At 38.2% G+C, this 16,673-nt stretch overlaps 1 protein-coding gene across 2 annotated transcripts in view; it reads left to right on the top strand.

The window, feature by feature from the left end:
- thw (chitin-binding domain protein thawb) overlaps positions 1-16,673 on the top strand; it is a 253,499-nt gene that overhangs the window by 147,813 nt on the left and 89,013 nt on the right. For both annotated transcript variants that reach the window (XM_083123802.1, XM_083123801.1), the window contains one exon: positions 744-798. In XM_083123802.1, coding sequence (XP_082979928.1) covers positions 765-798 — 34 coding nt within the window. In that variant the 5' untranslated portion in view covers positions 744-764. The remainder of the gene's footprint in view (positions 1-743; positions 799-16,673) is intronic.

The following is a 16,673-nucleotide window of genomic DNA, read 5'->3' on the forward strand; positions in this document are numbered from 1 at the left end:
GACGGGAAGAGATAGAATTTTAATAAAATAATATAAAAAGAAAGAGAAATGGACGAAACAAAGAGAGAGAGGAACAGATAGAGATAGAAAGCGAAACAGTTTGTACGTGTGCGCCTAGGAGAGACGGGGAGAGAGATTATGATAGAAATAGCGACAAAGCGAGAGAAAACGATAAATACAGGGAGATACGTGGATGGATAGATTGTGAGATTGAGTGAGAGAGAATGAGATAAAGTGTAATAGGGAAAAAGAGAAAGACGAATAAAATAAAAAAAACATCATGTAATGAAGAGACAGGGAAAGAGAGAAAGTAAAGACATTAGAGAATACAGACCAGCCTAGATTTTTATTATTTTGCGAAATCTAATGGCAAGCTGTACGTACAGTCAGTCACCACCAAGAAAAAAATGAAAATCTAATTCCTGAAATATTTCAAGTAATTGCGTTATGTGTGTTGCCTAATGCTACGGCACAGAGCGAATTTCATTATCTAGTTTTCAATAGTAGATTTGGTCATCGCCGTGAAGTTAAGCAATTCACATCGCACATTGCAGTGAGTAGAGTATAAGTTCAGGATATACATGCCCCTAATTTTATTGATGGTGACTGTACACATAGTTTCAAAATACATGGTATTGCAGTTCATAATTAAGGTACACATTTTATATTAGAAGTGACATACCCTAGAAAGAGTTAACGAGAAATTTAGGATTCTGCCTAACTGGTCACTTTCTATTTTTCAGTGACATCGATCACCAGCAAGAATGAGAGAGCAAGGACTGTTAATATTCTGTTTAGGTGAGTACCAAAATTCAATCCTTGTATATATATATATATATATATATATATATATATATATATATATATATATATATATATATATATATATATTGTGTAATTTTGGAGCGTTCTGACCGTGTGTATACGGCAATTTCACGTTCCATACGGACGTATGATTTAGACATTAGAATGTATGCTAATAGTACGGTTCTAGAGTGACTTTTGGATATATCGAAAAAAATATCGATTATATGACAGTGAAATTTGACGAGAAAGTTCTGATTTTGTTATTGTGGACGAGTATAGGAAATAACTAATCCTTTGAAAAATGTCAAGAATGAAACCCTATGAATAAATATGTCAGAAACTGAATCGAATCATTCCTAATAGTAAAATGTAAAATGTCGTTTTGCACACAAACTGCAACAATAAGGAAAAAAGAAAAAACGGGCCATGCTCAACAATTCAGTTATTTGTTTTCTGACTGCAATTGCAATGTCGATAGCGTAGTTCACCCCGTTCGTTCGGAGTTGAAACTCCATAACTGTAGTCGACCTCTGTGGCTGAGTGGTTATCACAGCACGCTACGACGCCAGAGATCCTGGGATCGACTTTCGGCCTTATCATGGGTGTTCCTTGTGAGTGTCTCTTCAGCGATTTCATCATATCGTCATTTATCCACATTTTCGTGATTAGCCAAAAGTGGCAGAAAAGCGAAGTAAAATATCCTAAATCTATCAATTGAAGGACTCGGGTGTGAAACATGGCAAGTGACATTTTGGTCACTTCTGAGTTCATTAAGTGAGAAGTTATACTGTAGATAAATTGTTTTCGTTGTGAAAACGTCGGCCACCTTTTCCCTCGTTTCTATCCGGCGCTCTCGATTGCTTCCTGCCTTAATCCCTTAATCTCTCCTTTCACCTCACCCTGGGTGCCAAGCGAGCAGATTATATTTCACATAACAATTTATATTTTAATGTCCCCGGTTCGTTTACACATGTATAGAAAGTGAATATACAACTTGTTAAATGGAAAGTACCGTAGTTCTTGAAATCATAACATTCTAGTAGGATATATTGGTTTATTATACGTAGTTATATATATATATATATATATATATATATATATATATATATATATATATATATATATTTTACATAGCGTTTCCATGTGTGTCTTGCATAGACCAAATTAACAAATCTCTAAATTAATATAATTGCGCACCTATGGCATAACCATCGGCACTTCCTTTACCGCAGAGTTAGCATGACTATCTCTGCGGGCCTATCCTCAGCTTAAATGATATTCCGTTCATTACAAATGCGTTTCCTTACGCCTTCACTCCTTCTTTTCGGCATCAATTAATCAATACGGAAATATCCACATAATCAAGGCTTTTTCTAAAAGGGGGCTTGGGACAGCAACAGGGGCTGGCTTAACCAGATGCTACATTATTATATTCAGTTTAGCCACCATAAGTGGACTAAACTTGAGGAGACGTTCCTCTTTCGTCGATCAATGGGGAAACACTGTTTTTTGCTAAAGCCCACTGGCCTTTTTTATAGCCGGGGTAAACGTCCATGGACGTGGACCCCGTAGCGATTGAAAATTCCACTGCAACGGTCTTTTGAAAGACAGCTAGCTCCCCCAACCGGGGAGGTAAAATACAGGGGAATCTAACATCCAGCAAAGCACAATCCAATAAGCTATACACTTACATGCAATAATAACATAAAAGTACACTCATGGAAACATATTACTTAACCCTACACCTGGCCAGCAATTAATTATTAAAATATACCAAAACCAGTAATGGTCAATCCGACCGTTACATATCATTTATCCTCATTTTTGTGATTGGGCAAAAGTGGCAGAAAAGCGAAGTAAAATATCCTAAATCAAAAAATTGAACGACTCGGGTGTAAAACATGGTAAGTGATATGTTGGTCATTTCTGATTTCATTAAGTGAGAAGTTATACTGTAGATAAATTGTTTTCGTGTTGTGTTTACCAATTTCACAAGGCTTCACTGAGTCCAATGCAAATTATATAACATGGTAATTTCACTCGAAAATTGAAGGATGGCATATTTTACTTTGTAACTAAGAAATAACCAAAATGGCACTTGTAATGTTTTACACCCGAGCTCTTCAATTAATCTATTGATAACTGTATCTTAAATGCGCCTTTATATGCTATGTACGAGAAGATGTTACTATACACACGCACACAAGTACGGGAATCTCTAAAATGTACCGTACGGTCCTGCAGAACTAAGAAACGATTGATTTGACATGCATGTACGGTTTTGATGTGTGAAAGATTTGGCAACGTTGCTTCGGAGTAACTTCAATCGAGCATTGGAAAGTACTATGTTTAAAGAATTGTGCTTTTATTGAACAAAAAATATACACTTCATTTTAATGAACTTTAATAAATCTGTCATTGAAGCAAGATTTGTAAGGTAACCTGTATGAAATTGATTTCTTATAATTACTTGGAGTAATAAACATGTAATGTAAAGAACAATTAGTTGAATGCTTCAACGAGAATCCTCTAAAACACAACTATTTGGAGATTTTCTTTATTTCGTCGCACATTTTTTTATAATTTTTATAAACAGACTAACTTCTAAAAACATACTTTGTATAACAAAAAAGAGGCTATATAGCCTATGGTAAATTAGGAGACAGCAATTAAATTACTTTTTTGCTGCCATCTTTTGACATATTATATAATTTTGAAGATTTGTTAATTCTTGATTTCTATACATTAGAATCTTGCATGGAATCAATAAACGAGCCGAAAGAATCAAATAAACAGTTGATGTGTTCGTCTTATGCTTGCATGAGTTTTCTTTTAGGGTATATCTGTTGCCTTGCGTTGTATTTAGTTCTACCACAATGCGCGCAGTTCTGTTAACTATTTATTTGAAACTTCTCTAGCGAAAGATATAACAAATTTTTGAAAGTAGAAATTCCAATTGAAAAGAAAAAAAATAATCGAAATCTCTCGTTAAGTTAGAACATACAAATTCTAAGTACGCTTTCGTGAAAAATTATAAAAACAGTAGTTGTTACATGGAAAGTGTAACTTGCGTCTTTCTCAAATACATTTTAATTGATTTATGTACTTCCGGGATTTTGAAGTGATGGGAAATTAAAACGAACACACCTGCACATTTTTTGGTAATTTTATTGTAAAGAGCAACTCAAAAATTTTCTTGAAAAAATTACCACACTTCTATGTGACACGAAGAATGTCCAGTCACGTGTGCTGCAACACATCGTCAGGGATGGTATGAATGGCAGGAGCAATTCGGTCACGCAAAGCATTCACGTTTGGCACATTCGTCGAGTAAATTGCGTCCTTAACATACCCCCACAGGAAGAAGTCCAGAGGAGTGATATCTGGGCTTCGTGGTGGCCAGAGGATAGAGCCCTCTCGTACGCGTACAGACGCAGCCGTTTTCGTAGCACTGTATGAACTGTTGAAGGAGACATTTGCAGTTCTCTTGTGGCTTGCCTGATCGACTTCCGCGGGCTGCGACGAAAACAGCACGAACTTGCTTTACTGTCTCGTCGGAGACGCGTGGCGTTCCCTCCCCCCCGGCTTCTTCAACACACTCCCCGTTTCCAGAAAACTTCTGTACCACGCCGAAACTAACGCTGCACGGTAACAATTGATTTTGACTCCGCAAACCATACCACAGCGTGTGTTTTCTCTTAAGACGACGCCATTTTCACAAAAGCGACGACACCGCTGCGAAGCATGACGCGCGCGAGCTAAAAAAAAAACAACACACACACAAACTTGAGCGTATATGGCACCAAATACAAAAGACTGGATTGTCGTAACTATATTTTCTGATTTTTAACATTTCGTCGGAATCCCGGAGGTTCATCGTGCTCACCCTGTATTATTATACGAAATGTTGCAGTGTTAGTTTTGTATCCAGTAGATGTTGCGGCAGACATTACTAAATAAACATAACAAATTGACTGTTTTGTGATCTTTGCTGAAGCAAAGCATGAATAAGTTAGATTGAATGAAAAAATAATGTATTATGAACAAAACTAAATTATTTTTCTCTACAAACTATCCTCACAATTCTCGGACACCGGTGCGCTTTCTTTTCCTTATATTCAGTTACTTGTTGTCTATTCTTACTTCAGAAATGTTTATTAAGCCTACTGTCTATGTACATAACATGTACAGTAAAACCTCGTTAATCCGGACTAATGGAATAATGAATGATTTTTTTTTGGGCGCGTCGGCACTTCAGGTCATTCTGCACCCTTCAATATATTCGGGGAAATCTCCCCTTACCTAAAATTCTGACTTGAGTGATTAAAACAAGGGGTGTAAGAAGCCCCTTGGGAAATTAAAAGTGCAAGGAAAAAGACCTGCACAAAACAAACACAACACATTAAAAAGTTAGAAAAAACTAAAAGCCTCCTTACAAACGGTGGAAGAGTCAAACTCCTCGCAAAAAAAGTAAAAAGATTTGATAAAATACTGTTGTCATCACCCAACAGGGATGACAAACAGCCGAAAAAGTTAAAGTTCTGACGGAGGTAAGCAAGATCGCTACATTCAACGAGAATATGCCTAATACTTAAAACAATATTGAAAACACAACACAACGGAGGGTCCTGCCCTTGCAGCAAGTGACCATGCGTTGGACGGCTGTGTTTAATGCCGGACTATTGGAGGGGATAAGTTGACCGGTTTAACGAAAGTCAGGATTAACTGAAATAACCTAAAAGAACAGTAGAAAGTGCATTAAAACTCCGTTTATATATATAAACAAAACACGTTTATTCTGGTGTATTTAAAGGGCATAGGCCTAAATACACTATACAGTACAGTACAAAGTCTGCGGGAAACCATTTCATCTGTTGTTGACTGCCTTTCTTTGGGAAGTTCTCTTGTTGACTTCTGTCACATTTAAAACCTTGCATTCTGCTTTTATTTTTTATTTTATTTATCTACTTTTTTCTTGATTTTTGCCTGTCCGGATTAAGCCAAGTCCGACTTATCGAGATCCGGATTAACAAGGTTTTACTGTATCTTTAAATTCTTCGTGAGCAGTGTTACAATTAAAATAAATATATTAATTTTTCTTAGGGCCTCCCGATGGCGTAGTGGTAACGTCATCGGCTTGTAATCAAGGGGTGCCGGGTTTAAAACCCAGTGGAGGCACATTGCACAGTGGTTCCGATCCCACTTTAAACTGTATGTCCATTCCCGATTAGCTTATCTGTGCATAAAGTGGACTTAAACAACAATTCAAACGTTCATTTCACAAAAAAACGAGCATCACAACCATGAATATTGTAACATTACAATATATCTCAAATATATTTTCGTATTATTAATCATACCCTCGTATCGAACGCGGGATTTTTCTCAGAGGGGCCTGGGATTGGATCACCCTGGATAGGGGCGGGACAAACTTTAAAATATTTCGTCAATTTCATTTTTAACCTTAGTTTTAAAATCTGTTCCAAGATAAAACTGCAATAGAAGGTCATTTTAAGGGGAGTTTGCACTTACCACCTTGGTTTAACAAAATTCGTTTCTGATTTTTTGATTTTTTTCAATATTTCGGCAAGATTTCTAGCCCATTGAGCTTCCCCCTGCGAACGCCAGGGGCCACCCCTATACTTTTGCCTGCAACTTTGAATTTACTATATACAAACAGAGATACAACATTGAATTTCAATAATGCACTTTTAGAATTTAACCTAAAAGTCAATTTACAGAAACTGGACATAGCCTCTTTTTATTTAAATGTTAGTATTTTATCATGCTTAAAGATGGATAATGAATATAAATTGCAGTTTTGTGCGACGTAAATACTGGGTGGGCCATGAGTCAGTTGCCACTAGCAATCGTTAGACTTTGTTTTGCATAGCGTAGTGGAAGTCAGTTGTGAACTTGACTAGTGCGTATTACCCAGCATTCTTATATTGGGTAATACGTATGCACTAGTCAAGTTCACAACTGACTTCCACTACGCTAGGCAAAACAAAGTCTAACGATTGCTAGTGGCAACTGACTTATGGCCCACCCAGTATATTTAAGAAACTGAGCCGTTAAACTTAAACATATTAGATTAACTAACGTCTCTCTTTTCCCAATTATGAAAATTAAACTATTATGTTAGAAGTTTAGATAAGGGGTTATTTCCACATGTATACACTGAAGGGTACTAAATGGCCATATGTGGCGACGCTCCCAAAAATTTTAAATCAATCAATCGAAGAGCCCTAGCTGTAGCTTACAAAAACCGGAAATGGGAAATTTGCGAAAGGCATTGCAAATCAGAAGCTGATATCGACACGACGTGGCTTCTGGAGTTGTTCTTCAGGGGAAAGGGAAATACGAAATTATGATCGCAACGGCTACTTCAAGATTGAAAGTCAACCATGAAGTAGCAGTTAGATGGGCGTGTAATAATAGAAATGCAACCGCAATGATACACCAGACAATCTGCAACTGGTAAAGATTATGATGGTGAAGATACGCGTGAAGCTTGATCTTCAGCAAGCTGCTAATCGCGGGAGACGGACGTGAATTATGCAGTTGAAGAAGCGAAAGAATGCAACTGGAGCACGTGGGAGTGGCAACAATGTACTACTTCATCACGAACAATGCAGCGTCCTTTCTCTGTTATTGGGGCTCGTTATAAAGAGGAGAAGGTGGAAGGAAAGAGGCTGGCAGATAATCTTTCCCGATCCTTGACAATTCCGCGAGTGAATCTGTGGGATCGTATGCTCAGACGTTCACTTTCGTTTTCGCTTTCCACCTTTTACTCGCTGTGTCATCGCCAATTTCCCAATGCACACTTGATGGAGATGCTGCGCCGAGATCCTTGAGGTTGAGACGCAATTGGAACTGAAGCATGTCCATCGCCGGACATCGTCGTGACCAACCGAGAACCTGAAGAGTGGTTCGGCAGTGTTGCCATATCTATGAATATATCCCAAGGTGGCGACTCCAGAAGATATCCATCGACTCATTTGATTTATTTTCGCTTTTTCTTCCGCTTTTGGCTAATCGCGACCCAGACGACTGCCCTTGCGCCGCTTTCTTGAGTAGCGATTAAACATCATTTCTAATTACGTAAGCGTGTATTTGTTTTAACACACAAATAACCAAACATAGTTCAGGATGTTTTAAAAAGAGTTGTTTCGTGTAGACAAAAATTAATTGAAGTTACTGCTGCATATCATGATAAGAGCATTACAAATCGCTTAAAAATTTAATGTAAGAGATTATTGTTATCTTGATATCATTATGTAGCATTAAATAAATACACGGGCTAAGACATGAGTGTTTGCGTCTGTCTGACCAGAATGAAAAAGTAGAGACTTGAGTAAAACTTATGTAAGAGGAAGATAACAGAAGAAACCACCTTGACTTTCGATCCCGCCAACGAAGTTTACGGGTTCGAATCCAGGCATGGGCATGGACTTTCTTTGCGAATGTTCCTTCATCAATTTTACCAAAACACCACTCATCTCCAAGTGGTGATGACAGAAAAGCGACGCTAAATCAGATCGTTCCTCCAGTGAACTTTTCTTTACAGTCCGGTAGATGGCAGCACTGCCGCATAGATGGAAATATTGGTTATTGGCACGAGAGGTTTCATCAACTTGGAGAAAGGAGAGCACCGTAAGTGCATGACTCCTTCACAGTACATTGGTAGCTTTTTTCTAATTGCTCCCCTGCGTTTATTCCCAGTCCTTTCCCTTCTTTGAGAGTGAAGGGATTCCTTATGAGTTACGTAACGAACTGTCAAAGATTCTCCTGTGCGATGGGTAACCCGGAAGTGCATCAGAACCTTTTAAGTTAATAAAGATGATTGGCCGTTCCCAAAGTGGTTCTCACGCCCCCTGGGCGAAAGAAGAGAGGGCGGTTTCGACACGAACAAACAAGTCATGAAGAATCCCAGTGAATTGACGCTTATATCAGAACGTGAAACAATCTGTTACTGTCAAATGTTTCTATTACTTTGTGTCAGTGGGGGCGATTAGTGGGAGTGGGGGTAGTTGCCTCCCACTTTTGCCAATTTTTTCCGTCTCACTATAGGCTCTCAATGCGAATCCTGGTCTAAAGAGAAAGTAAATTATCCCTGCAACCCCCACACCCAGTATTGGCATCCAATTGCCGCTACTGATTTGTATAATTAATCTTGAATTCCTCTAAGTAAAGTGAAAACTTTTCTAATTAATTACACAACACTTTCAACGAGTGAACCACAATTGTGCTGTATAAGTTACACAGTACTGCCAAATTCATTGACTGAACAGGCTGTATAATCACATGCGTAGCAAGAACTTTTGACTTGGGTGTGCACAAAGTTAAAAATAAGAAAAAAAAATCATTCAGCAAGTTTGAAAATTAACTGCAACAACGGTGAAACTTTTGGATTACTCTCGTGTGCTCTTTCTGAACTATTTATAAGGTAAATAAGCAAAGTTAATCCCTTCTTTTTAACGTTCACTTTGGGTAATTGATTGAGACGATACTGACAATTTTAATGAAACCCTTGAAAGTTTTTCTCTATGTCGCTATTTTTTGTGAAATAATAACACTAAATTATCTGTTAGATTGATTAATTGATTGAATTTGGTTATTTGGGTTTTGGTGGAAATCGGAATGCATGTCAGTATTGGAAACCTAAAATAATAATTGTTAAGTGACGAATAGTATTGTGTTGAATGCCAATGGGAGATTTGAGGTGTCTTGCGTATTGTTCCTTTTCGAAATCATGATATGATATTTGCCGAGTTGAATTTTTCGCTCATAAATTCACCATTTACAATCCGGTTACCAAGAGAGCAAATTATGAATCAAATCATAGATGGAAATCCAAATCATAGAATATTTAAATGGATATTATCTCTTGAGATAGAAATGTTGGAACGTTTTTTTTAACAGATTTTATTGCATTATTATGTTTCAGTCAAGATAAATATTAGTTCCTTATATTTTTTTTAAATTTCAAAGAATGGAAGCTCCACCTGAACCGAAAACTTATTTATAATTAACATAATAAAATCTAAATGAACGAATCTTAATTTGTTTATGTGTGTTCCGAAGTTTTTAATACTATATCAATTTTTCAAGAGCATAAGTAATTAAGGGTCGTGTTCATTAATAGTACAGTATCGGAAATTTTAGGTTGTTACAACTCGGAATTAAAGATGACTGTACAGTCACCAGCAATTAAAATGGGACACCTAGATCCTGAAACACTCGCTTTCATGAAAGTGTGTTGCATAACTCTACGGCGGTGGTAGAAGTTGCCATTGAAAATTTCCTATTAAAAATCCTCTTATCGCCTTAAGAGTTAGGCAACACACATAAAGCCTTGCATGGAAGCTAGCATTTCAGGATATAGGTGTCCCATTATTATTGCCGGTGACTGTACATTGTACGGTGATTTGAAATGTTCATGATTTCAATCCTAATTGTTATTAATCTATCAGTTTATCTTAGTTGTCGTTATTGTCCTAAATGGTTAAAAGAGCTACGTAAAAAAAATATAACAGGTCGAAATGAAACATATATTTCTTTATATTTACTTCGATTTAATTCATTTGTCGTCCTGGGTTGTATTTTCGCACAGGATACGAATAAACCATAATTATACTGTCAGAAGTCACCGTGAAGCTAGCAATATTCTACCGTTAAAACTTAACATTCTCGTAATTAACAAAACGGGACGGAAACATTTTTTTAATCAAATTTTAAAATTTTATCTTGCATAAAGAAATATAATGATTATAAATTACAGTTGTGTTCTGAGTATAGCCATCAAAAACACAAGAAAGCGAGCGAAAATAAACAAAGATTCGAAAGCAAACAAAGACATATTGATCCGAAATCTGCACCGTTGTTTCTACCTAGTTTCCCTATCGTGAGTAGATTCGTCCTCTCGAGCTATTCTTGCATTCTGCTGCCCGATAGTGTCGCAATAAAATGATCTGATATCGTATATAATGATATACCTGAACAAAGAGTAGCGTGTCTAAAACTAGTTGTGTAATATCAAATAGATTTTTTTAAAACTGTAACCCGTGGCCAGGGCCAGACCTGCTGAGGTGGGAGACCTTCCAAGCAGTGGTCAACTTGTGGTCAGCACGACAAACCCCTAGTCGTTGTTGTAGGTTTCCATAACCGGGTTACGCTACTCGTTCGTAACTCTCCAATTTCCTCACGATGGTGGGTGCCCATACTCGGGCAGAAATCTCAGGAGAAAAGTTGTTAACTTCCCTCAGGAGACTCGAACCTGCGCGCGTCCAGTAGCTGGAGCCCAAAACATGACTCCTTAGCCCGAACTGTCACATGCGGGACAAGTTTTTAAATACCATTCAGAAATAATCAATTTTAACGCACTCCATTTTCCTTTGTTTACTATATTAGTTAATCGCTTATGCGTTAGTTACGAAATTTATATTGTATTCCTTTCTGTTACATATATGAGGATATAACACATTACATATTCTTTAACACTACTGTACCTTTAACGTGTGTCCGGCAAGAAGTTGTTCCTTATTGCTGATGAAGATGCTAAATCATTTTTTAAGAATAAGTTCAATCCTATTACAAATGTGAAATAATAATAATAATAATAAAGTAATAAACTATGACGTCATAATTAAGTTCTTTCAACAACCTATATTCTTCATTCACTGTGGCGACCTCCGTTAGTGGTTAGCACAGAGCGTTAACACGCTAGGAGTCCCAGGTTCAAATCCCGGCCTGGCCATAGGTGTTCTTTGGGAGTGTCCCTTTAATCATCACGAATCCCCATCGTCGCGATTAGCCAAAAGTGATAGGAAAGCGAAGCTAAGTAACAAAAGTTAAATCTTTGTTCGCTGTAACAAGAAGTCTATGTAAACAAAAGTTGCTTGCATCGAACGTCCTGTTGGTAATTGGCAGATGTGGAGAAATCTTCCTTCTAGGAAAATAATGCGTTCAGATGTCACGTGTCTTGTTTACATTTACTTCGTTCTTACGGTGGATGGAGATTAGTATGAGGTGACATCTTGAATGATTGAGCGGCGGAGTGGTCATCATTATGTGCTAGAAATCCAAAGGTTCCAAGCTCGAACCCTTGGTAAGGCACTTTTATCACAGGTGTTATGAGTTACCATGCGTTATTATTGTTTTTGTCCCATGCGTCATTTCACCAGTTCATCTTCACAGTCGCGATTGATCTACGAGTTAGAAAATCATATAAGAAGAAAATAATAAATGAATATTCGAAAGTATTATTTTAAAATTTGATATTAACAGAATTTATGTTATTAGAGTAATATCAACTCAAAGTGTAATAACTACATTTTCTGCAAGAGAAGTACTTTCATGTAAACAAAAATAGTCGATCAGTTTCTTCGATTATCGTTTGCTTTTAAAAATAAGAACTTATTGTTATTAAATCTCAAAAGTTAAAATAAAACAAAATTGTACATTTTAAGATAGTCTGACTACCATGCGAGAGACCCGGAATTTTTTCCACCTGTTCAAGCTGTCGAATAAAGTGGGTACATGGAGGAAACTGTGGGGGTAAAGCCGGGAAGGGGCGTGGTGCTTATCACATCACCCCCACCTTCGGCCGTGATCAAGAAATTGTGGAGCCCTAACTCCACACCTCCTATATGCCTTCATGGCGTGGTACAAAACACAGGGGAGCACTTTACTTTACCTTTTACATTTTAATATAGCTACATGAAAATTTGGGGTGTGAAGTTACGCCTGTGATAGTAAGGAAAAGTGAATTTTGTAATGGAAAAGATAACATTTCTCTTGTAGAGGGAAATTTTATGTAAATCCTTTCCCATCATTGATTGAAAGCGCAAGGGGCAATAACACATCTCCAGTTCTTTACACAATACCAACACCTCGCGCTTGCTGTGATAAAAATATAAAATGTACCTCCAAAAAGAAGAAGAGAAAGAAATTAGAAAATGCCTGATGTGTCAGAATGTTAATGCCTTCATTTCCACAGCCCGCCGAAGATCGAAAACAGAGTAATTTGCAGAAGAGATGTATAATGAACTAACGAGCGGGTTTTGAGCCACACGCACGGGGGACAGGTTCGCAACGACGGATTCCTTCCCCGGCAACTTTCCCCCGGTGAATTTCTTCCCGTTCCAGCGCTGGAAGGGAGCTCCGTGGCTTTCTCCTCGCGTGAACTTGACCTTCCAAGCTGGAGCTGGAGAAGCAGGCTGCCCAGCGCAGCCGAATTTACACGCGAACCAATAAAAGGGGGGCATTAAAAAAGGGAAATTTACACGCAATGGGTTTCACATTGTCCATACCTGGTTTTACAAGAGTTTCTGTTCTTAGAAATTCACGATGTAGCTCTACGGCTTGAAGTCCAGTCAGGTGTTTGCTGAAAGTAACTAACCTGCAGCCTATACTCTGTCCCAGCTAACTGTGGAGCAGGCGAACGAAAACAAGTCTCTGCGCAAGTAGTGACGCGAGATGGCTCCACCAATAAACACGTGTGAGGGAACGGGATTGCGTGGAGGGGAGAAAGCGACTGCGGTTACCAGCCTTCCCAGCAGCGTGTACTGCTTCGCTCTGACCACTCGATTTCCCTCGCTTCTCTGGCGCTATGCGCAGCCTTGCTTCACAGTTAGCTGAGACAGGGTATATGTGGTCAAGGTACGAAGCTGGAGGTTCCAGGTTCAAATCCTGTTTACGGCACAGATGTATCATTATGTGTTCCCCATCATCCATTTCATCAGCCATCCCCATCGTCGCGATTAACTTAATAGGTATAATAGCGAGGTAAACAAAGCAGATCCTGCAGATAAAGCGGATGTGTTGCCATCTAGCAATTGGTTGCATTGATTTGGTTCATTTTACTTCGCTTTTCTGCCACTTTTGGCTAATCGCGACAATGAGGATGAGCGATGATGCGATTAAACTGATGAAGGGACACACAAAGAATACCCATGCTCAGGCCGGGATTCGAACCAGCGACCCAAGGCGTTGTAGCGCACTGTGCTAATCACTGCGCCACGGAGATGGATTTGATTGCTCTGAGCGGTATCGAAGACTAGGGACGGTATCCGGGCCACTTGCATATTGCATATTTACTTAATTACTTACTTATTCCGATCCTTTTCTACCGTTTGGTGTCGAGGTTTTCCAGAGAGCTCTCCATCTGTCACGATCTTCTGCCAACTTCCTTCCTTCACTCCACGAGATGTTCCTCCTGCTCAGGATATCCTTCATTCCTTCATTCCATGTCCTACGTGGTCTTCCTTTCGGTCTCTCTGCATCCAATCCTCCCATTCTTGCCTCCCATACCTGTTTAGGTATTCGATGTTCAGGCATTCTGCTGAGGTGTCCAAAATCTGAGTTGTGCTTGCTCAACATCCTGATATATTGGTTTTGTGTTTAATGTTATTCTGATTGTTTGATTTCTGATTTTGTCCCTTCTGGTCTTTCCCACTGTTCTCCTCAAATATTTCATTTCTGCTGTTTGTAAGTTTTGTTTTTGTTTTCCATTAATTATCCAGGATTCACTTCCATATATCAATGTTGGTACATAAGTTGATTTGTACACAATCATTTTTGTTTTTTTGGCTTATTTCCTTTTTCCCTAAAAATCCTTTGTTTATGGCATAACATAATCTGTTTCTATTCTTTATTCGAGTGTTTAATTCTTCATCTATTTTTCCATTACTATTGATACAATAGCTATACGTATCGTGAGACAAAATATTCGACATCAACTGAGGTGTAGACACTTTGCAGTCGGACAATATTTTCACCTAACGAGGCGCGCATGAAAACTTTGTGAAGGTTTTTTTCTCGGAAATGGGTAGCTAGTGCGTGCTCCCCAAGCCGTGATCTTTCCTTGTTAACCTAACTGAGCATACAGTATAGACTTGAAACAATCTTTGCCAACAGCTTCTGGCCTTAGTGATATATTTTTCATTACAAAAGTGCATATGAAAATTTACGAAAGAAGTAAAGTTTTGCGGACGATCTTAGTTCAACCTGAATTAATGTCTGAATCACACGAGGCTACATTTCCTGCTGGATTTTCCAGTTGGACTTTGACTAGTTTGCATGGTACTTGTTCAACTGCTAGTTTTCGCCTCACACGATACAGTTACCGTACTTGTTAGTAGGCTGTTGTTCCCACAAGGCATTGCGCAGACGAGAGACTTGAGGAAGAACGATGCAGAATAGAATATTTACTGCTGCTATATTCTTATGTTTGCCAAAATTAAACGAGAAGCATGGTCTAGAAATTGGATTCAACATGCTTTTAACAAACCTGGGTATGTATTCATTCATGAGGTTCGCAGGATTCATTCATACACACACACACACACACAACATATATATATATATATATATATATATATATATATATATGTATAAAATTAAAATAAAAGTTCAACTGAATATGTCAAACATTTAATACAGTGGTACGTAATAATGAAGATTTTCCTTTATCGGCTAATCACATCTGACGTGCACAAATCTCATTGCTATTGATAAATTTTTAAATATTAATGAACGCCTCATTTCTGTTACTTTTTTCGAGTAGCGAACAATAAAAAATATACACACTCAAAACCCACAGACAAAAAACGCTACCGCTATTCTTCGCCAAACTCGCACATTAATCTTCACATCATCAAACGTTCGTTCTGATTGGTTGTTACCACAGAATCTACCAGAGAAGCAAGTTGCAATTAGAACTGCTTGTCAAAACAAGTCTGGCAGCCAGCCCGGCAGCCATCATTTCCAGCCAGGTAGCCAGTCCAGTGCCAACTAGGGAAATCCACTTGAAATCCAGTTCCGTGCAATTTGGCCATATTCTTATCCTTGACAGCTTTACACGTTCTCAAATTTAAGCTAACATCTACTTAGTGCGATCAGATTCCAATAAACTTACCTTACAACGACGAAGACTATTACAGATGGCAGATCACACATGCAATCCTCGTTTTACTGATATGTTTATTATGCACGATGAATAGTCAACGCTCTCAATAAACAGGTTCTCAGTTATGAAAGCAGCATAATACACGTATGATTATCCGGTAAGAGCTACATTGGTGATAGAACAGTTCTTCCTCTCTCTCTCTCTCTCTCTCTCTCTCTCTCTCTCACACACACACACACACACACACACACACACACACAGTTAGCATGTGCGCGCATGCACATTTATTACTTTCACGCCAGAGAAAGTTGTACTCAGATTTGAATATACTTGTATTCTAATATAAAGAAATATGCTATTATGTTAACGCGTTAGGAACTAAATTCAATATTTCATAACCTTTTCACTGGAGTCACATTTCAAGCTTTTTAACTCACATGTGGTACTTCTGAAGTCAGGTTGTATGTAGATTTTTTCCAGGGGTTTCAAAAATAATTTATCTGGTCTTGAAGTATAAGATACATTTAATATGTATTATTGTCATCGTCATTATTATATAAATTTGTACATAACAACAAGGGATCTCGGGTTCGATACCCGATGGAGACACAGTTGTTCGGATCCCACTTTAAACTGTAGGTTCAGTCCCGATCGGCCTTGTGTGCATAAAGTGGCTTTTTAAAACAACAATTCAATCAATCAATCAACCCAAAAAACAAAATCCAATAAACAAGTCCAGGCGTCTTTGTGGCTTGCTGAGTATATTCAAGGTTCTAGAAACGAGTTATATACTCGGCATTGGTTCTCTTTTGTGAATGGTCGCAATCGATACATATCAACTCAAGCTCTCTTCGTTTGTAGTTTTAGCGGCCACTATGCTGCGCCCTACATACACACATGTAGCGCACAAGAACTCAAGCGAGATTCACATTGACCCGATTGTCATCTTCAAGTT

This window comes from Lepisma saccharinum, chromosome 6 (genome assembly GCF_977018435.1).
Source record: "Lepisma saccharinum chromosome 6, izLepSacc3.1, whole genome shotgun sequence".
Taxonomy (NCBI): Eukaryota; Metazoa; Arthropoda; class Insecta; order Zygentoma; family Lepismatidae; genus Lepisma; species Lepisma saccharinum.